The sequence below is a fragment of the Lutjanus erythropterus genome, chromosome 10, assembly GCF_056507025.1.
Source record: "Lutjanus erythropterus isolate fLutEry1 chromosome 10, fLutEry1.hap2, whole genome shotgun sequence".
NCBI classification, from domain to species: domain Eukaryota; kingdom Metazoa; phylum Chordata; class Actinopteri; order Lutjaniformes; family Lutjanidae; genus Lutjanus; species Lutjanus erythropterus.
The window spans coordinates 34,229,705-34,251,136 of NC_139326.1; the positions used below are offsets into that span (position 1 = coordinate 34,229,705).

A 21,432-nucleotide genomic window follows, 5' to 3' on the forward strand; every position below is an offset into this window, starting at 1 on the left:
TAGCTCGTGGGCACTGCGACCAATAACTAATAAGTTTATCTGAAAGCAGCCAATCACGGCGCAGGAGTGTGTAGCGCAGGGACACTCCATTAAGGCTCTAGTCAATGCGAATTAGAACCAAAATGGCGGACTAAGGCCCTCAGTATCAGTCCGCCCACCCCTCTGGACGACTGACTGTTCGAACGCCCAATAGGAGCTTGAATTGTTGTGTCCAGTGGCCAATCACGTCGCGGCACACAGAGGCTTTGTGGTAGAGTACAGTAGTTAGCAGTCGCCCAGATCAACAAGCCACTATTTTGGAAGCAGTTTGATAAACACTCACTTGTCCTCAGTTGATGTCAGTCGCTATCTGTGTTTCCAGCGAGACGTATCACGCGTGATTCAGCGATAAACCAGCACAAAACTAGCCAGCCACATAGCCCTGAGCCGATAAGGTTGGATGACATCGTCGGTTTTTAACTTTGAAGACAAGCTAGCTCGTTTTTATCCATTTCACACCAGGCAAGTCTGTGACAACTGAAAGAGGCGACATTCTTGTATTTTAATTGGCTGAATTTTTGCAATATAACCGAGCTAGCAACAACTTTTCATCGTTAATTTGGCAACTTGTCAGGAGCGCTAACGTCAGCTTTTGCCAAACAGAAAAAGAAAACACTCGGCTAATTTTTATATGTCAAGCTGCCTTTCGTCTTGTTTTTGTCAACAAGCCGCTTTAACGCGAAGAACTGCCTCGAAAACCGACGATATTTAGAAAATAAATTGCTTCATAAAGAGGGCAAAGCAACCAAGAAGTGTTAGCGTCAGCCTTGATTAGCCAGCTAACACCAAACCCTAACCATTTAAACAACCATTAAAGAAGCGGCTCGTGTGGCTTTTAATTGGTGCTGCGTTCAGGACCTTTAACTTTTAAATAGCCCGTTTGACACACTGCAGGAGTAACTCTTTAACTCGCCTATTGAAACAATAAGTGACAGAACAGCAAAGCCAGCCTGAGTGTGAGAAGAAGGAGAGCCAGAGGTAGGACCTGAAGCAGGTTGTGTACAGCCACGGAATCCCTCATCGGATTTTTATATTATTATCAGTGTTATTGTTGAAAATGGCGGCGATCGGACTGGTGCAGATGTTGATCGAAGCAGCCGAGTACCTTGATCGCAGGGAACGAGGTAAAGTGTAATTGCATTGTTTTCCACGGTCTGTTGATGTATTTGTAAAAAAAAAAAAAAAAAGGAATACAATGACACCCCCCCAAACCTCGTTAATTTATGCACATGTCATTTTAAAGCTATCTTCAGTCCTGTTGCTGCCCTTTATTTTTTATATAAAAATAATCGGGTCATGCATTAAATACAGAAACGTTATGGGATTTTGCACAACACCTCAGCAGAATGCATCGCCTACTCAAAGTGATCAATATTCACCTTTTTGGGATATACTGCAAATGTGCAAAAACACACGTGGATGTGCATTTCTTTCTAACGAAAGAATTAATGCATATGTGGCAGATGCAGTCAGATGTGCAGGGAGACATTGTTTTCGTGGAGGCCCCTCCTTTCCCTCTGTTGTGGTTTGCTAGTGGGGTTTATTCCAGTTCAAGATGACATCATTGTCCAGGCTGAGGGGGAGAAAATACTGTATAAAGATACCGCATGAAATCCATTCATTGCATGCCTGCACTTCAGCACAACACATTGCTACTGAATTCTCAACAGCTCAAGATCAAATGTGGCACATTTTGTAGTCTTCCTATTTCTGGTTTGGCTTCTTGTTCCTGTGGCTATATTTGTGCATTGCCAGATATCTGGACATGTGACCACTATGTTGTTTATTATTTGCTTGCAGAAGCTGAACACGGCTATGCCTCCATGCCACCCTTCATCAGCAGCCGAGAGAGGGAAAGCTTGAAAAGGAAAAGCAAAAGCAAGAAAAACACAAGTAGCAGGTAAAAGGCTGTTGAGGTCTTCTTGGCCAGAAAATGTGCATTGTGTCATTTTCAGCTCTGCTGCAACAAGGTGCTCATAATATCCCTACGTCAAGGGTGTCCCTGCTCAGTGCTGCAAGGTTAATCCATTTTCCCCTGGATTGTGTTTTTTCTTTTCAAATCTCACCGGCAATTTAAAATCTGTGGTGACTGAATCAACATTATTTTGTTTGGCATTTGTTGGTGCCGCAGCTAGAAATACATATTTCAAACCAGAGTAATATGAAAATTTTTTCACCACCCACTGAAATGGGTTGTGGTGGAGTACGGGGAGGGGCTAGAAAGCACTTAAAGATGGCAGCCTAATAATTATTGAGATATTTATTGTATATAAACGTGATACTTGAGATTTTTTTGGCCAAGGCCAAGCTGGGGAATCCATTTGAAAGTGGGTAACACTGGTATTTGGTGGTAGCCTGGGAGAACTGACACTAGTGTGAAAATCCTCCCACTGATACAACTCTAACCGTTTGTTTTGGAGAAAATAGAACTATATAAGTTAGTGATGAAAATAGTGGGCTTTTAGAGGTTCTCCACCCAAAGTTAGGGGCAGTATAGCATCAAAAGCATAATGGGTAATCTTTCAGCAATGCGTCCTGTAGTTCTGTATCGCCCATTTATGTAATTGGAGGACACAGGTACCTGTTTTTTAAACTATTGCTGAGATCATCACTTATTTGTGGTAGGTAGTGTTGGTTATTGTTTGGATTTTAACAGTTCTGATTTTGCTTATCAGTTTCAGTCCCCAACAATTCTCTGTTCCGATTCTTCATTTTACAAAGCATAGTTTTGTGAAGCACCAATTATCACAGGCTGAAATATTACCAGCAGGAACACTGAGTTGAGCTAATGTTAGCTAGATAACTGTCACAGCGGTGTTCTCTTTTCTGGTTTCTTGAATATTTTGGAGTTTATGTAGGCTACTTTACTGTAACAATTGAATCTTTGTATAAAGCATTTTGTAGCATAGCATTTGGCTAAAATGTGATGAATGGTACAAGTGTCAGTTATTGATATTCACCTGCTACTCAAGCAACCTGGCAATGACTGAGTAGGTTAACTAAGCATCACAATTTAACAAGACAAATACATTAGAAGACAAGAAGACATGCATGCATTGAACTCACATGTTTATAGGACGGAGATAGCAGGCAGATAGCTAAATCGATATACAGTAGGTGTTTGCAGTACATGGTTTATTTTGAAACTAGTGCAAGTGAAATTTGTGTAGGACTCAATAAGTAGAATTGAAATTAAAATTTCTGAATGATTCCCTCAGGATTGTAATTTTGGAATCTATTCTCATTTGGAATAATCACTCACTGACCTGCACAAAGTCAAGGGTTTTGTTTTTTCATTGCTATTTTTGCGACGTCAAAATCACAATGTGAAAATGCTGACATCCCTCTTCCTAATGCTAATTAGTCCTAGACACAAGACCTGACATGTCCTCTCTTATCACAAGCTGTGTCTGCGTGTGCGAGTCTGTTGGTCTAAGGCCATGCTTTTGACTGCCCCTTGTTGTCTTTTAAAGCGTGTGACTGACAGCACCAAACATCAGGCTGGCTTGAAGTGAGTGGCCACTCAGTAAAGCTAACTGGGTCAGTCAAGGTGACTGCAGAAGACATTACAGTGAGGGGGGGCGGGGGTTCTTGTCCTGACAGATCCATTCACCTCAACAGAACCTGTGCTGCACACACATAGTGTACATTCAGACCCCGTAAAAGGAATTCTATGAATCAGTCATTTCAGGACAGATTGGTGTTGCATCCACAGATCCACCCACAGATCAATGTGCGCTCTGTGATTAGATTGCAGTTTGGTTTTTATGGGCTTGTGCAGGAGGATATAGTTTGTATTTGTGTAATTAGTTAGCGTCTGTACATGTCGGACACTGATGAGGCACGATTCTGAGATTGTTTCGATGGAAGGATGAAACGACTCTGTGATCAAAGGTGGCAGCACAAGTGGAACCACACTATATATGACCAAAAAGATTTAATGGAATATGTATTTATGCACATGAGAGCCCTAAATGGAAACACTTGGGGGGAAAAAAAGCCTTAATCAGTGCAAAAAGGGGCTTTATGGTTGGCTGAAGCAGAAAAGTCAGCATGCCAAAAAAATTGATTTTTCAGATAAATGGTGACATTGGGGGACCTGCTTCTTCAGTAGACGCAACAATGACATATTGCTGCCACCCACCGTTATGTGCCTCCTTTTCATCAGAAAGATAAAAAAGTAAAGGAAAAAAGGGGCAAGTGAGAAAAACAGTGTATATATGTGTGTAGAGAGAGGCAACTGATTAAAGCAACAATATGTAACATTTCTGCATTGAAATGTCTAAAAGCACTATCCTTTGATATATATTTTCTTGAGGTGTGTACTTGTATTACACCAAAATTTACCAGTCAACAAATCCATCATTTATTCATGGTAACAGTGTGTTTCTTTAATAGCCGCTATCTGGTACAACTTCGAGGAAACACGGGCTACGTCAGAAAGCAAGGAAGGAAGTCAGCGAACTTAAGTGAAGATAACACGATAAAAACTTAAATGCATTACCTCGTCTGTAAATAGGGCTGCGTTTGACAGAAATTACGGTTGCAGTATGGGATATGATTAGCGTGAATGATAATTTTTTTAATTGCAATTTTCATTTACACTGAAAACAACAGTTTAAATTGTGTTGATGTGATATTTGTTTGGGCTTTGGTGTTTTCTTTCATACTGAGAAGATGTTTAGGTCAGGGCATCTCTGCAGCACTATATTTCTTCATTATAATGCTGTTCTCCCACACATTTGGTTTTGCGATTTGAATATTGCACTTGGCCACTTCGATAATATTGCAATTAACTGGGCAGTCAGCGCTGGTTGTTTAACAATGAGGTCAACAACTCCCATGATCCCATGCAACTTGACAATATCATCAAACTACGTCTTTTGTTTATTGTTTTAGCAGCACAAATTGCATAATGCGCGTTTGATGTATAAACAATAAATACCATATTAGGTGGGAAACGGCAACAAAACGCCACAATGAAAAAGCATTACAGAAGAGTAGAGTGGTGGCCAGGTCATATAATTCATGTTGGTACATTCAGATTGATTGCTTACTTGGGTTGAACCCACATCAGGTATGTCGGGTCATGTGGGCACGTGAGTCCACACTGTCCATCATCCATTCTCCACGGGACTGAATGTCCTCCTCTGCCAGCCTGATGTTTGAAAATGAGTCAGCAGGCAGGTTACCTGAGGTGAAGCAGCTTTATATATAGGCTTCTTACCTTGTGTAACCCACTGTATATCCAGCTTTAGTGCCTGCAGATATAAAGTTAGACTGTTGTACAGAGACATTTGAATATGCTATACGCTGAGTATGTACCCATCTTACATTATATTGTATCACAGCCCTATTTACACCATCTACATCTCGGTGCATGGACTGCAACTCACAGTCAGTTTCATTATTGGTTAACTAGTTAATTATATTTTTAATTAAATAAATAGCATCATCAGACATTCTCAGACTCCAATGTGACATCTTGAAATATCTTTTTGTCTGACCAGCAGTCCGATACTCAATGACTGAAATGATCTCAGTAGAGAAGCTGGAACTAGAGAATATTCAGCAGTTTTTCTTGATAAAAGAACTAAATGATCATTAGGTCATCAAAACTATTGCAGATTCATTTCCTTATTAGCCAGTTGACTAATATCTTAATCAGCTTATCGTTTCAGCTCTAGTCGACTGTCATAATGTAGCTGCAAGCACAATAAGTACCCACTTTTACTTCAGTAGTGTATTTGATAAACAGAGGCATTGTTACAGAATCATCCTTAGTTTGAAGTCTTACGTCAGTTTAGGATGACGTTTAGGCTTTTTGGTATTACAGAAATGTATTTCCTAAATACATTTTTCTTAGGATAGGAATTTATCTAAAGGCTACTCAAACTGTATGATGATGCTTTAGGTTTCCTGGACCATGTATTAATGGCATATCCACTGCCAAGAAGTTTAATGTTGAATTTGATCAATGTAGCATGTCAGGGTTCCTTCTTCTTCATGGACACAATTAATACCTCCCGCTCATCAAAGCTAAAATTGAACGCCCGTCTATTCTTGTCCATTATAGTAAGCTAGCTAGCCAGTTACAAGTGAAGTGAGATGGCTGTCGTGTATACAAGAAGTCTCCTGTACATTACAGACAGATACAGGCGTGACAAGACGAGTGGAGATTGGAGAATTGAGTTTACAGCTCTGGTCAGAAGATAAGATACAAGATTTAAAATAGGATATGGTGCAGCGATGAGTTTTGGAATTGCTTCTGGAATAGACAGATTTTATTTCTTTGAAACTTAAAGCTGGGCATGCACTGAACAATTTTAGAAATGTTGTTAGGGTTGGAAATTGTAAGCAGTTTCCTTAAATAATCATTGGTAATATTAAAGATCAATTAATCAATTAAGTGTTGATTTAAAAAAAATCTTTGCTTATGCCAAACTATACCAACTGTGTTTTCCCCCCGAATCGAAGCTTTTTTTCCACAGCAACATATTGCATATTTCATAGGCATTACATAGCCTGTGAAATATATGAGGACCTAAAGGCCTACGTATCAAACACATAAACTCGAATATCAGCTAAAATACAGAGTGCTCATGAATATAATCTGTTATATTTCAGATCTTTATTCGATTGTAGTTAGATTAAATTACGCTTGATCAATTGTAATGGCCGATTAAATCATCTGTGATGTGAAGAAAACTCATGATTTATGTGCTCACACGGTATGGTTTCACTGTCAAGCCACACTATATGTGTAAAATGGAAAACAGCTTATGACAACTGTCAATAAAGATTTGTTTGAAAGCTCAGAGGCAGGTAGAAGTTTGCTTTCGATAATGCTAACAAGACAGAAACATGTCTTGATCATCTGTGCGATCCAGTATGTCAGGAAAAAAAGTGAAAAGGGCACTGATTTCAGGGAATCCACTCATGGCACCTGCCACTGCAACTGTGTGAGAACCTGACCTCAGCCAACTGAAGTTTCATTCACGTGTCGGAGATTCATCCAAGTGTCCGATGATCATTCAGGAGCAATTTGTCGGCCCTCATTCCCCCTTTACACTGTATGGAAAACTACGCCGGACAAAGCTTAAATTCATTCTGAATCTAAAATGAGTTGTGTAACTCAAACATTCTGAAATGGACCATTTCATTCTGAAATGAAATGGACTTAAACCGTACAGTGTATGCCCAGTTTAAGTTAAAGGTCCCAGAAAAGATTTTCTAAAACCTGAAAACAGAGACAAGAAAAAGAGCAAAGGTCTAGTTTTCTCTCAGACCAATTGAATTACATTATGCTTGAAGATTATTATGTAACTATTGCTCAATGACACCAAAAGGAAACTGCCTACCCCAGCTTTAAGACAAGACAAGCAGTTAGGAATGTTCCTGTAATGAGACAGGAAGACTTTTTCGTTCATTGTTTATAGACATAATGTATGTATGCAGAAAAGACTGCAGTTGAAAAGGAACTTGCAGTTACTCAAATATTTGGCTTAGCCTGTTAGCCAGTCTGTCTGTCTGTTGAGCTCGACAGCCCAGTCAGTGACAGTGACAAATATGTGGTGTTCTTCCATCACCTCCCTACACTAAAACACGCAGGATGTGGAGTGCTGTAAGAGCATACAGCTCCCAACATGCCTCAACATGCTTAGCATGCACTATATTTTTAGAAGTGCGTAGTGTAGAAGATGTGGAACTAGCTTTGTGTGTCAAGTAGCTGCTGCGGGTTTGTCCTTATTTTAAGGCATGAAACCTTTCAGCTTACCAGCATTTACTTTGACCATTTATTTAACATCAAGGTTATGTTAAGCTACAGCTCTGAGTACTTTATCAGCTATTACTCATTACTATTTAAGGGCAGCAGAGCCACACTTGTTATTAATAAGGGTTTCTCCTCAGCTATGATGTTGGCTCTTGATCATTAATAGGCAGACCAGCACTATGACAGAATGAATTTGCCTCTTGGGTGGGGGGTGGGGTGATTTCTGCCAGAGAAGAGTGGATAATTAATTGATCAGGCTTAATAATAAGTTTGTTTTTGTTGTTCCTCTTGACACTTGGTGAAATACAGAGCAGGCAAGCCTTGTATGTATTTTGAAGCCATACAAGCCCCTCCACTGTCTGTTGTTTCCCTATGGTGTAGCTGTGTGAGTAGTGGGGGAGGGGAGTCACATACACAATGTTTCGTGTGTGAGTGTGTGTGTGCATGTGTGTCAGTAGTAGTGACTCCCCCCTCCCCCTCATCTCTCCCTCTTGTGTTTTCTCTCTCTCCTCACCTCCTCCACCCCTCCATGTCTTTCCTGTTCTGTTCCTCACTCTTGGCAGGCAGTGGAGAGCACCAGCTCCTCCATTACATAGATGAAGAGTCCTCCCCCACCCTACACACCAACACACACACACACACACACAGCGTATCTACAGTGCACTATGGAAATCATACAGTGATCTCGCCGTCCTCGTTGAGCAGGCAAATGGAGTCTTTCCACGCTCTCCACCCTGTGTTGTTTTCCAGGCTGATGCGGTTGACTTGGTGGGTGAGGCTACAGGAAGGCTTTAGAGGTGAAATCGCAGGTTAATGGTTGAAGGACCTTGCTGTTGACAGAGCTGGAGGAAACTCTGAATCATCATGCTAAAATTCAGTGATTCAGTATAATCTGTTCTTAAGCCCTTTCACACCTTCCTCCTGTAGTCCGAACTTTTCCGACTTTTAAGTTTGATCTGAATGCACCACTACCAGCTCCAGGTATCAGTCCAATGATGTGCTCATGTACTTATGACACTACTCTGATACCACCTTGCGAATAGAAGCCACTTCAGCTCAAGCAATTTTGCAAAACATGTAAAGAACCATAGAAGGCAGAGTTCAAGGAGTTGGTAATGCTCAGCCTCTTCTCTTGGTTGCGCCATCATTTTCAGCGTTATCCTCAACATCATCCACTAATGACAGCAGCAACTGTCTGTAAAATTGTCTGTAAAATTGTTAAACAGTCCAGGTAAAGCTGAAACAAACTCACAGGGTGCACCTGTAGACCGCAGCTTCTGTCCAATAGGGCCCGCAGGGTGTAAACTAATTGAATGTCTTGGCTAATTAATCTGAAGACGAAGAAGAAAAACACCATGGCCACAAGTCCGTAACCCCCTTTTCTTGGTTGTTAGCGTTTTCCAGTCCTTCTGGCGGTGAGTAATTACTTTTTCAGGATGTAGAGGTGGTTGTTGTCATCATTTCCCATAGCAACAGGGACTTGAATATGGTCAGACTAGGCTGCTGGTAACCAGATAGTTTCTTGTTCTGTTAGAAAGGCAGTTCGTAGGTGAACTTTAGTTGGATCTTCTTTGAAACATAGATGGGGAAGGTATTTCCTTTTCTGTAGAGAATTAGTGAGATAGAGCTTCAGAATATAATGATTATGTAATATGATAGTAGTACAGTGATTCGGAGTAACATTATGTAATCCAGTGTAATGAATGACCAAGTGTGATGGAGTCAGTGTGTGTATTTGGTAGACCAGCAGGGATCCAATGTCACATGCTGATATGGAGTTACAGCAAACCATACATTACTCCACATTGCTCACAATACAAAATCTCATCATTACTTTATATTAGCTGTTCCGTGTTGCGTCGTGTGTGTTAGGTGGAGGGATACAGTGCTAGAGGAGCAGGTTGGAGCTGTCCCACAGCCTGAAATGTAGCCTAAATAAGTGGAATCGTTCCCCTGCTAGCACTGTTATGTCACCAGCGGCTGTCTGCCCTGCACAGGAATGCTCACTGGCTCGAGGGGGCCAAGTGAGACAGAGAGCACCCAACGCTGAAACAAGATGACACCCTGCACCACACACAGCCACACAGGCATGACACTCACTGCTGATCAAAGGTTGCAACTGAGAATAGTGGAAGACAGTAGTTTTAAGGTTAGTGAAGTTGTCGAACGTGGAGGTGAATTAAAGTGTGTGTCTGTGAGCGCCTCCCCTGAAGATCTTGACAGTGACATGGTGACGGCGTTGAGCCTAGTGGAGCTGAAGGTGCAGAGGTTATTTTTGGGACCTGGGGTGGGGTGGGGGGGGGGGGGGATCAGGAGGTCAGGTGGAGGTAGATGAAAGTTCAGGAATGCTGAAGGGAGTTTCTTCTTTGCCCTCTGCCCCCCTCTACTACCACCACCACCACCACCACCACACAGGTCACACCAGCACATTCCTTCCAGAAATGACACTTAACCCCATTTCTGCATTCTCTGTGTGTGTGTGTGCTGCTTTAACACTGCAATGCAGGAGTCACGCCGGCCACTAGCACACCTCCATCTCTCAGTTTACCTTCAGCACGGTGTCTTCCCCCACCCCCACCTCTCTGTGCTACACGTACCGTGGATAATCAGCCAATATGAAGGGGCATAGTCCCATCTCCTCTGCTCCTGGTTTCTGTTTCTGGTTACTGTTACTATGTTTACCCCCGGCCTCCTCCATCACGTATTTCTGAGTGTGGTCCTTAAAAAAGCACAAGTGTCCTCTGTTGAACAAGCCTCGGGCATCAGAATACCCTGCCTGTTCTTCTTATTTCCTAGAATCTCATTTTGTCAGCCGTTCTGACTGCTCATAAACTCCCACACAGCCTTTTCTGTCTCTCCCTCACTCCCCTGCAGTAAGGCCTTGGACTGCATTGATGGCACACAGAGAGGAAACCTTACCCTGTTTTAATCAGTGCCTCTCTTATTATGTGTGGTCTCTCATACATGTGTGTTTTATCTCCACAGGTCTACGCACAATGAAATGGAAAAGAACAGGTATGTTAAAATGTATTTGTCTGTTCGTGTGTGTGTTTGTGCGTAATTGTGAGTTGTTGCTGTTCCACAATCCATAAGAATACCAAGTCACACACCACCCTGCTGTCACCAAGGATATAGATTCTTTACATCAGATTGTTTAGAAGTACTAAAATGATGAATAAATGATCCTTATTTAATGCTCAGGAGACTCAGATCCTCATGATTTTTTTAAGGACAACAAAAAAGAAAATTGGATTTTTGAAACAAACTGATATTGTAAAATGGTCATGTATGACCAAATGAAAAGTGAAATTGAAAAGTTGATATGTAATTGTCTAAATTAAGTACTTACATGCAAATGCAATTGTTCTTGAAAAGGAAAATAAATGATGAAGATTTGATATTGTTATGCACCTGACTATTGTTAGGCACACACTTAAAGAACTGTAAACATCCTTAGAAAAAAGTCTAAAATTTTAGGAGAGAACCTGGCAAAAAAAACAAGCATTTTGAAGTTTATTCTTGCTCAACCAGCCTTAAAATGACAAGAGATTGATACAGATAATAATTGCAATGATTTGTCGATTTAATTAATTAGTCAAGCAAAAGAAAATTAGCAGCTTTGTTAACAGATTCATCATTTAGGTAATTTTTCAAGTTGAACTCAAGGTTCTCAGTTACATGAATTTATTGCTTCTCTTGATATTTCACAAAATTTAACATTAGGGGGTTTGTTTTATTTTGTTGCTTAGACAAAACAAAACATTTGACAATGTCACACTGTTCTCTAGAAAATTATGATTGACATTTAATAAACCAAATGAATAATAGAGCAGATATAGAATCACCCATAATGGAAATACTGTAACCATTAGTCGTAGCCCGAATAACAATAATAACAATACTGCTTTTTGTTGAATGTTTCAATAGGTTTGTGGTAATAAAACCACTGCTTTTTCACCACCTTCTGAAACCGATGAGAGAACTGAGGTATCATGGTTATATCAGGTGACTCAGTGTGCCCTTTGGCACCTGAGTGCTGCTGACCGTGTTTCAATAACCTGCGACTGAGCTGTCTCAACAAACTCAATAGAGCTGGTTCATTTATGCTGCTCAGTTTTGGAGCATATGAATAACAATAATAATCATTCCATTATTACTTTTCCTATTTACTGCAGGAGCAAGCGAAGGAGCTGGTATTGTAAAACAAAATAATATCAGGGAGGAATGAAAGCCATGACAGGTAGAACGTGAGATTAAGGTGCTTAATGTGCATTGAAGACAGACATATAAGTATGAATTATATAGAATAAAACATTCCACTGTCAGGAAATACTGTTTTGGAGCACGACACTGATTTGTTATGAACCGCTTTGCTGTATGTGATTTTAGTCCTGCTAGCAGCATGGTTCTAGTAATGGCAACAACGGCAGATCTACCACTTTGATCTAAACGGAAATAATGCATGGGTTTCCACGAAATTAGGGTCGCACATTGATGGACCACAGAGGATGACTTTAAATCACTTTGTTGATCCCCTGATCTTCACCATCATCAAGTGTGGATGCCCACTGTTCATCATGTGAGGCAATAAATTCCTCAATTCGAGCTATAATATATTGCCTGTTAAAGCTGAATTTTCCTGCTGCAAAATCGGTTGTTCTACAGAACTACAGGCTATTACAGCTTGGATTTCTTGTCTCCTCCTCTGGGTTGCCAGGGGGCCATGCTAGGTGAATAGTTTGATCACTTAACACTGTTTTTGCCAGGTGAACAGGTGACCACTACTCTTGTTTAGTATAGCACACACTGAGGAGTTTAATGCTTTGAATGATTACATTTACCATGAACACTGACTGCACATCCATGTAAAAAGTGGTGAATTTTCCCTTTAATGTTGACTAGTAAATGATAGCACAGTTTGTTAACATAGTAAACATCATACCTGCTTAACATCAACATGTTAGCATTGATATTTTGATCGTTTTAGCATGCTGATGTTAGCACATAGTTCAAAGTAGGGCAAACAAATACTCACAATATTATCAAAACTGCAGTGTGGCCAAGTGCAAGTAAAGTAATACTGCAGAGATGTCCTGGCCTACAAATGTCTGCATTTCCAAATGTATGGTTTGTATGGTACAAATCCCAACAAATATTACATTATTGTGATTTTAATCTTTTTTTTCCTGAAAATTAATATTGTGATGCAAAAACAATCATTGCCACTAAACATATCACAATATCGCTATTGCAATTTCAATAACACTTTTATACCATATTGTGCAGCCTCAGTTGAGAGCGCTGCTGTGCCACAGCCTCACAGACTCGCTAGCTTGGCTGTAGATTATTACTTTTGCTATTAATCACCATCATGTTAATACTTCTACTATAACACTTTGGCTAAGTCACAGTTGAGAAACTGAGAATACTGTAGTTTCTCAGGCAGACATTTTAGACCAGAATATTAATCTTTTTTTTTTTTTTGGCTGCTGTCGGAGTCTCTGTCGCTCTCAGTGCCTCCAACCTGCCTGTGCTAGTTGATCCAAACCAGCAGCTCAGTGGACAGCCTGAATAATATATGGCACTAAGGCCTGTGCCTGGGATTTAGCCCTCTGCGTGTGTGTGGCTAAGCGTGTGTGTGTGTGCTTGGTGACACCTCTTGCCCGGCAGTAAGTCAAAATTATCACCGCGGCCCCGTCGTATTACACTTGAGAACATTCATAGCCTTTAGCCAGTTTCTCCCACCAGTAGCTTGATGATAGAAAACCATCACAGGCACATAGTAAATTACTCATGGCGACCCTCTGCTAGCAAAGCCAGAGGAGTGCAACGAGACCCATCCCCCCCGCAGCAATATTGGCTCAGTGAAATCTCCGTACACACATTCAGAGTCCTATTCTTCACAAGCCTCCTCTTCTCTGTCGTTGCACACAGAACCAAGAGCATGCGTGTGAGTGTGTGTGCGTGTGTGCATGTTTATGTCCACGTAACGCAACCCCAGCCACTGCCAAGCCTTTTTTACATGCAGTTTCCCCCTAGCAAGTCACTGTTACTGTTGGAGGTCAGGGGGCGAGAGCGAGGAGAGCGGCTTGATTTACTGCTGGCCAGGAAAAGTGCACTGTGCTGACCTGGTTTTCGTTTTAAGTTTGATGTAAGTCTGGTTTTGGAGGGGCTGCTGCAAGAGGAACCATTTCTGGCAGCAAGGGACAACTCGGTTGCATCCAGAGTTATTATAGTTTTGTATTTTTATTTTTATTATTGTTTTTATTTTATTATTATCATTATTTTTTATGCCTCACAGCAAGAAGGTCCTGAGTTCAAATCCCCCGGCTGGCTGGGGCAGGGCCTTTCTGTGCGGCGTTTGCATGTTCTCCCTGTGTCTGCGTGGGTTCTCTCCGGGTTCTCCAGCTTCCTCCCACAGTCCAAAGACATGCATGCTAGGTTAATTGGTGATTCTAAATTGCCCGTAGGTGTGAATGTGAGAGTAAGTGGTTGTCTGTCTCTATGTGCAACCCCTCACCCAATGTCAGCTGTGATAGGCTGCAGCCCCCCGCAACCCTTCGGGAATAAGCCGTTACGGAAAATGAATGAATTAATGTTTTTATTTAGTTTTTATTTTTATTTGCTTTTAATTTTTGTTTTCAGTTCAGTTTAATCTCAAGAGTGGGTTTGCTCGTTTCAGTTTATTTTTTTATCGTTTAAAGATGTTTAGTTTTAGTTCAGTGTTTATTAGTGTCTGTATTAGTTTTATTTTTTTTAATGAGGGGGTATTTGTCAGGGGCAAGATTTAGGAAATTCAGAATAGATATTAGAATACAACACTTTGTGAAGGCAGTTGATTCACTGTCATGTAAACATCCCAGTGTCAATAAGCATACACCAAACCACAAATATGCACCAAAGCCTCCTAATGCTTGTGCTGTAAAATTTGACCAAACTGACAGACATTTCCTCTATATCTTTATTTTATTTTAGTTAGTAAAAAGTTTTTTTCATACCCACCTGTGCAGAGTCTCCACCACACACTTCTAGTGGTGGAAAATATTGCACATTGTGCCTTTAAAGGAGATTTCTGCAATATATTTCCTGTAATAAATAATAAAATGACCTTGACCTGTTATTAGAAATTAAGGAAACATGCTAAATTGAAATACTCGCTAATTCGCCAACAATTCTACAGCCTCGCTGTCCTCCTTTTAACTCAATTTCCATTCTGGACCGGAATAACATTATAATCCGGCTTTTTTTTTTCATCCGTTTCACATTAATTGCAGAATGCTCACAGAATGAGTAAGTGTCGTAAGTATGAGTTGTAAGAAATCATCTTTTTGAAGGAGCTCCCTGAGTATCCTTGAGTCTGGGGAGGAGGGGGCAGGGGGAAACAACTCGCTTCAACAATAGATCGTATATTATGTAGGATTTAAACCTATTTAATATAAAGTCTATGGCTCCAACTCAATATTTGGACTGCAATACTCATTTTTAGACGCACAGTTTCCACATATTGCTCCATTTACTATAATATCCTTGGATGCAAGTGCATTCACTTCATGTCAGACCCAGCAGGTACACTCAGACCGGCCCTGTGCATTTTAAAAAGGACACAAGTGTGAAATTGGGGCAGAGAAATGTAGGTTCTGTCCTCAGGCTGTAGCTCCACATACATCCTCACCTATTGACACACTGCACTGGAGCCACACTGAACCAGAATAACCTGTTGCTGAAGAAGCACTGTGTGTTGCAGACACGCCCATACAGTTTTTCTCTCACTCAGACACCATGTGACTAGCGCTGTATCATCGGCCTGCTGCTCATCTGTGTTGTTTAACAAACATTAGCTAGCCCCGCTGATCCGTTATTATGTCAGAGCAACAGGCAAGGGTATTTGTATGTTATGTAATGTCAGTCTGCATGCCCTTTGGACTGAGTCAGCTGAGAACCAGGCACCAGGTTTCAGCTGCTGAATACTGCTTTGTATGTGCGTGTGTGGGATTCACTTGCAGTGAGTGTGCGTGTGTTTTTAAAAGGGCAAGGGGTGAGAATATATTAGCGTGCGTCCTCTGAACACAGTAAAATCTGTCTCATCTTCTGTCCAGTTTGAATAAAGTCTCTTCCGGCAGCGATGCTCACTCAGGATTACTTGCAGCAGACAATAAGCGAACAGCTCATCGAGCCCTCCGAAAAACCATTTATACACTCCCTCTCAGGAAGAGTCTGACGTACACACGCCCACTCGCTCAGGCACACACAGGCACACAGACACGTACGCGCTCCGCCGAGGCTGGAGCTGGAGGTGTGTGTTGTGTAACAGCGGGGTCAAGTGGTCGCAAACACCCACCAGACCTTAGCAACCGGCAAGGCTGCCAGCTGACAGTGGCTGAGAGCGGGTGGGTAGCGCTATAGGACAGGTGACATTAATAATGAGTTCAGATCTGAACGTATGTCACATGTGATCTTTGGATTTCAGTTTTCTTCTTGTAGAGGGCGTATTTGTATACTGTTGCTCAATGAAACATCCGGTGTGGCAACAGTGTGTGTAGTGATGTTACAATAACTTCCTGGGAGGAAACGTACACAGAGAGTCTCATCAGTTCATATAGAACCTTGTGCAACACGTTAACCTTTTACTCATCACCCCTTAATGTGAATGAGTAACTCCAGCACTCTCGACAAAAATCAGAACAATGTAGAGAAAATACAAGTACCTCATTGACATTGGAGCGTTTTTGTTCATTTTTTCCTTCCTATTGTTTGGAGAATCACCGTCCCTCCTTCCTTTTTGGCTGATATTTATTTTCTACTTCGACTGATGACAAAGTTGCATTCATGGTGTTTCATAATGGGCGGGGAAGTTGAGCACTTCTTTGGTTCAGCCCAAAATGTGTCTGTAGCAACTGTCAAATATCAAAAGAAAGCATTGAATGGTTACTCAGATACACACTTCACTTATTCTTTGATCTGACTGTTTTTGATTCATATGATAATTTTGGCAGTTTTAGAGTGCATTTTAATCAGGCACAGTCAAGGCCCAAATACACTGAAAGCGATTATTGACGCACCTCATTTGATGCATGCCAATTGATGAGCCCGCAGTGCACTTTTTGCGTGCATTAGCCCATTAAAAACAACAGATGTACTTTAATACGCGGGCATCAGATACTTTCAGTGGGTTTGGGGCTGTAAAGTCAAATAGTAAAACTTAAAATTAAAGACTTAAAAACTCAAGGGATTTTGGATAGCGATCCATCCAATGGTTATTGAGATATTTCAGTATGGACCAGAGTGGTGGACCAACCAACACGACATAACCATCCTTCAAGCAAAACCACAAGCATGGCTAAAAAACAGGTTGTTCATTTTGGTATCAGTCCCAACACTGGTATTTTACTGAGATTAGTATTTAAAAATTCTCAGCCCTAATAATAAGTAAGCAATGGCTTTCTACAGTGTTGTATCAATTACAAATTTACTTTTTTTTTTTTTTCTGAAGATTTCACCTGCGTCTCATGGTCTTCATCAGGGGATGGAGTTGTCATGATGAGATGTCTCAGTTGTCATTGTTTGACCTCCTTCCAAAGATGAAGACCATAAGATACAACTGAAAGCCCCAGAAAAAAAAATTGAGAAAGTGGAGCTTGAGTTACTTATTGATAAATAGATTTTTCTTTTCTTTTCTTTTTTTTTTTTTTTTGACAAACTGCTGTTTCCTAGGCGAAGAGTGAACTTTCACACTCAGCAGATCACGTGCTTGTTTTGGGTGTCTGATGTGTTAAAAATCTGATCATGTTTGACAGTTTCTGTCTCTCCCTCTTTGTTTCTTCTCTCCTGTGTTTAGACGGGCACATCTACGACTCTGTTTAGAGCGCTTGAAATCCCTCGTTCCCTTAGGACCAGATGCTAACAGGCACACCACCCTCAGCCTGCTGATGAAGGCCAAAGATCATATCAAGGTGTGTGGACAGACTGTGTATACACATACGTACTCAACCAGCACAGCGCTCAATGGGTTGCCTTCTCACAGTGATTAAGTTATTATTTTGTGTTCATCTCGATGAGCCAGTGAGTGAAAACCCTGCAACATTTGTCACAGCTTCTCCTGACGTGTTGTCTTTTTCTTTCTTCCCGCGCTGCAGAGGTTGGAGGAGAGCGATAGGAGAGCTCAGCACACCGTGGAGCAGCTACAGCGGGAGCAGAGACACCTGAGGAGGCGTCTGGAGCAGCTGGGGGTGGAGAGGACCCGTATGGACAGCACCGGCTCCACCTGGTCCTCCGACAAGTCTGACTCTGACCAAGGTGAGCCTTCGCACATGAGCAGGTGCATCCGGATGGAAACAAGACAACAATAAAGACATTTACCCCCATCAATAATCTAGAGACTGACTGTCTGCACTGGTTGGTAACAGATTACGTCTTCTCAGTGGATTGGATGTTTTTGAACTCTTTCTTTAAATGTAACTATTTGCTAAACTATGTATTAAACCTGTACTTAACTGTACTTAACTTAGTTAAACTAATAAGTAAAATAATACTTATAAGTAAGAAATCAGTGTAATTTGCGGCATAATTGATGTTACCTGTGTGCATGTAAGTGTTGTGTTGTGCTGATCTCAAGGAAGTTTCACTGTAATCAGTGCAGATGTGTCAGGACTACAGTCCAACAGAGTAATTTGTATTTACGTGTTAAAAAGTGGTAAGATTTGGCCGTAGTTAGTGTGGCCTCTCAAGTCCTAGTTTAGTCTTTTTGTTTGTTTTGTTTTTGTTTGTTGTTTTTATCAGGATCCTCATTAGCTACAACACTGTAGCAGCTATTCTTCCTGGGGTCCACAAAAGCTTTACATTGTGACAATGCGCTAACAATTTACAACATAACACAGAACACTGCAAAATAAACAGGGCAAGACTAGAACACACACACACACACACACAGACAAGCTGCTCACTGTACAAAGTCCAAATAGATGATATCCAAAGACTTACAGATAGTATCCACCAGTTATCTGAGATAAGTATACTGTACTCGTAACCACGTAACTAATCAAGTGGTAAAACATTCATAATCCTAACATAAAAAAAGATGTTGTTACAATGCATAGAATATTTGATCATAGAAATGTCACCCACCTTAATACTCAGTTCTTACGTTACATTTGGAAAACATGCAGAACCCTTCTCACAACTGTTTGAACACGCTGCAAATCAGAATATGGTCCATTTCACTCCAAATGAGATTGATGACCAATAAAGTTAAATAAATAATTGGTAATATCAAATTATCATTCAGATCTATAAATATGTTGTCTTCGTGTTCCAACAGAGGACCTGGATGTGGACGTGGAGGGGACGGACTACCTGCTGGGTGACCTGGAGTGGAGCACCAGCAGCGTGAGCGACTCAGGGGACGAGCGGGGCAGCCTGCGCAGCAGCTGTAGCGACGAGGGCTACGCCAGCGCCAGCCTGCAGCGCCTGCAGGACACTCAGGAGAGGGCCAAGCAGCTGGGCTGCAGCCTATAGACACCACTGCTCCTACACCCAACTCCCGCCTCCTCCCCCTCAGCCAATCCCGTCCCAAGATCGTCTCACCCTCTCGCCCTCCTTCCTCTCCCCTCCTTCCCCACCAGGACTGACCGAGTCTGAGGCCTCTCCCTCCTCCAGCCGGGCCTCTACGGTGACTTCCATTCAGACTGCAACACCTCCGAGACGGCCGCCCACATCCAGCACATCATCAGCGGCCCGTCCTCAGGGTGTCACCCGCTCTGCTCTGCACCAATCAAACGAGGAATTCAAAGACACTCCATCCCTCCCTCCCTCAGTCCGTCCGTCTGTCCTTCAGAAACACAACTTTCAGCCAGAGAATGTTACCACACAATGTCCCACTGCCTCTTTTTCTATGCCTCAAGAGCCATGGGAAGCACTTATGAGATTTCACCCTTACTTCACGCACACTTACACACACACACACACACACACACACACTCTCTTCCATCGCTCCTAGTTGTCCAGTGAGACAGAGTCCTCCCAAAAAGGTGTGACACCGACATGACGTGGGGCTTTTTTTCTGCCCTGCTCACCAGTCGACCATCTGTGCATGGTATTTTGCACTTAAAATTGCTTTTGTAAAGAAAAATGCTGTCTCTTTAAAAACGTAAAGGCCCCCCACCGCAGCTGTTCCACCAATGTCACCAGATGAAAATCACGTCAGAGTTTGTGGACGCTCAAGTTTGACTGTTTGGTGTTAAATCGTCAGGGCCGACAGCAATATGTCCCTTAGAACCCGGGCTTTTTGGCGGGCAGGCTCGTTACAAAAAACAGAAAGAAAGAAAAAAAAAAAAAAGAAAAATCCTGTAATTTTCTGTCCACACCTGCCATCCAGAGGGAAAATAACACAAAAACAACAAAAAAACTCGTGCAGCATGAGATTGTGAAGGGGTTTCGGGAGGGTTTTGGGGTGGGTTTGATGTTTTTCTGCCTCTCTCTGACGACTGTGGCGTTTTTACAGCATCCTTTTATCATAATGTGTGTATGTCACGTCTGAAGCCTGGCGACGACAGAGGGGTCACTAGCAAGGTTTGGTAACTTTGAAAAACACCAGCCACCAGGGCCGAATGCTGGTATATTTTGGCAGGTGCTGGTACATTTTTTGTACACTACTTCTTCTTCTTCTTCTTCTTCTTCACTGCCCCCGTTCACCAGGTATTAATAATAGGAAGGGAAGAGAGCAGTCGAGAGACTGGAGCACATTCCATTATGTAGAGAGGAACAGGACAGGAGAGCATTATTTTTTGCAAGTGGATGTTCCTGCCAATTATTTATGAAGGGAGAAGTTTGAGACGAGCCGAGTCACCCTGAGACAGAACGACTGGCTTTAACTTTTCAGCGGGAACACGCTTAGAGTCTTCTCTCTGTCTGTGTTCACTTGTGAAAAGCACTAAAATGTTGGGACAGCCCAACCCCAAAATCAAAAATACATATTTTCCCTCTGGCCTTTAGTTCTGTTTATCCATCTAGATAGTTTTTGTGTGAGTTGCAGAGTCTTTAGAGATGTCTGCCTTCTCCGATATAATGGGACTAGATGTCACTCAACTTTGAAATATTGAGCAGCAATGTATTTTTACAGAAATCATGACCAGGTTACTCAGGATACTCTACACACCTTGTTGTGAGCAGTTTCATGGACTAACCAGGTTATATAATATAATATAATTTAATGCCTGGAAAGAGATACTGTTGTTGAGTAGGGCTGCAGTGAGTATTTTCTCAATTAATCGATTAGTTGTTTGGTCCATAAAATGTCTGAAAATTTTTAGAAAAGCCCAAGACAACGTTCTCAAATGTCTTGTTTTGCCCACAATCCAAAGATACTAAGTTTAGTGTCATAAATGAGTCAAGAAACCAGAAAATATTAACATTTAGGAAGCTGGAATCAAAAGAATTTTGATTTGTTTTTTCTTAAAGAATTACTCAAAGTGATTATCAAAATAGCTGGTGAGTCATTTTTTTGTTTTTGTTTTTTTGTCATATTTGAGAGAAGGCAGAAATCTCCAAAACTTTGCAACTCACACCAAACCTATCTAGATGCATACACAGCTTTTTGGATTTTGGGGTGAACTGTCCCTTTAAAA

The 21,432-nt window shown here is 41.5% G+C and overlaps 1 protein-coding gene across 1 annotated transcript; it reads left to right on the forward strand.

The window, feature by feature from the left end:
- The first annotated feature begins 263 nt into the window (after window positions 1-263).
- On the forward strand, window positions 264-20,777 carry mxd1 (MAX dimerization protein 1). The gene is made up of 6 exons (XM_084729119.1): window positions 264-1,163; window positions 1,840-1,939; window positions 10,799-10,828; window positions 17,649-17,763; window positions 17,947-18,106; window positions 19,128-20,777. Exons 1-6 carry the CDS (start codon window positions 1,097-1,099, stop codon window positions 19,322-19,324), a joined length of 669 nt encoding a protein of 222 aa, XP_084585245.1. The 5' UTR covers window positions 264-1,096; the 3' UTR covers window positions 19,325-20,777.
- Window positions 20,778-21,432: the final 655 nt, after the last annotated feature.

Coding starts and splice junctions, on each gene's coding strand:
- mxd1 (XM_084729119.1), top strand. CDS start 1,097: ATGGCGGCGATCGGACTGGTGCAGATGTTGATCGAAGCAGCCGAGTAC. Junction 1,940..10,798: donor AAGAAAAACACAAGTAGCAG/GTAAAAGGCTGT, acceptor TTATCTCCACAG/GTCTACGCACAATGAAATGG. Junction 10,829..17,648: donor AATGAAATGGAAAAGAACAG/GTATGTTAAAAT, acceptor TCCTGTGTTTAG/ACGGGCACATCTACGACTCT.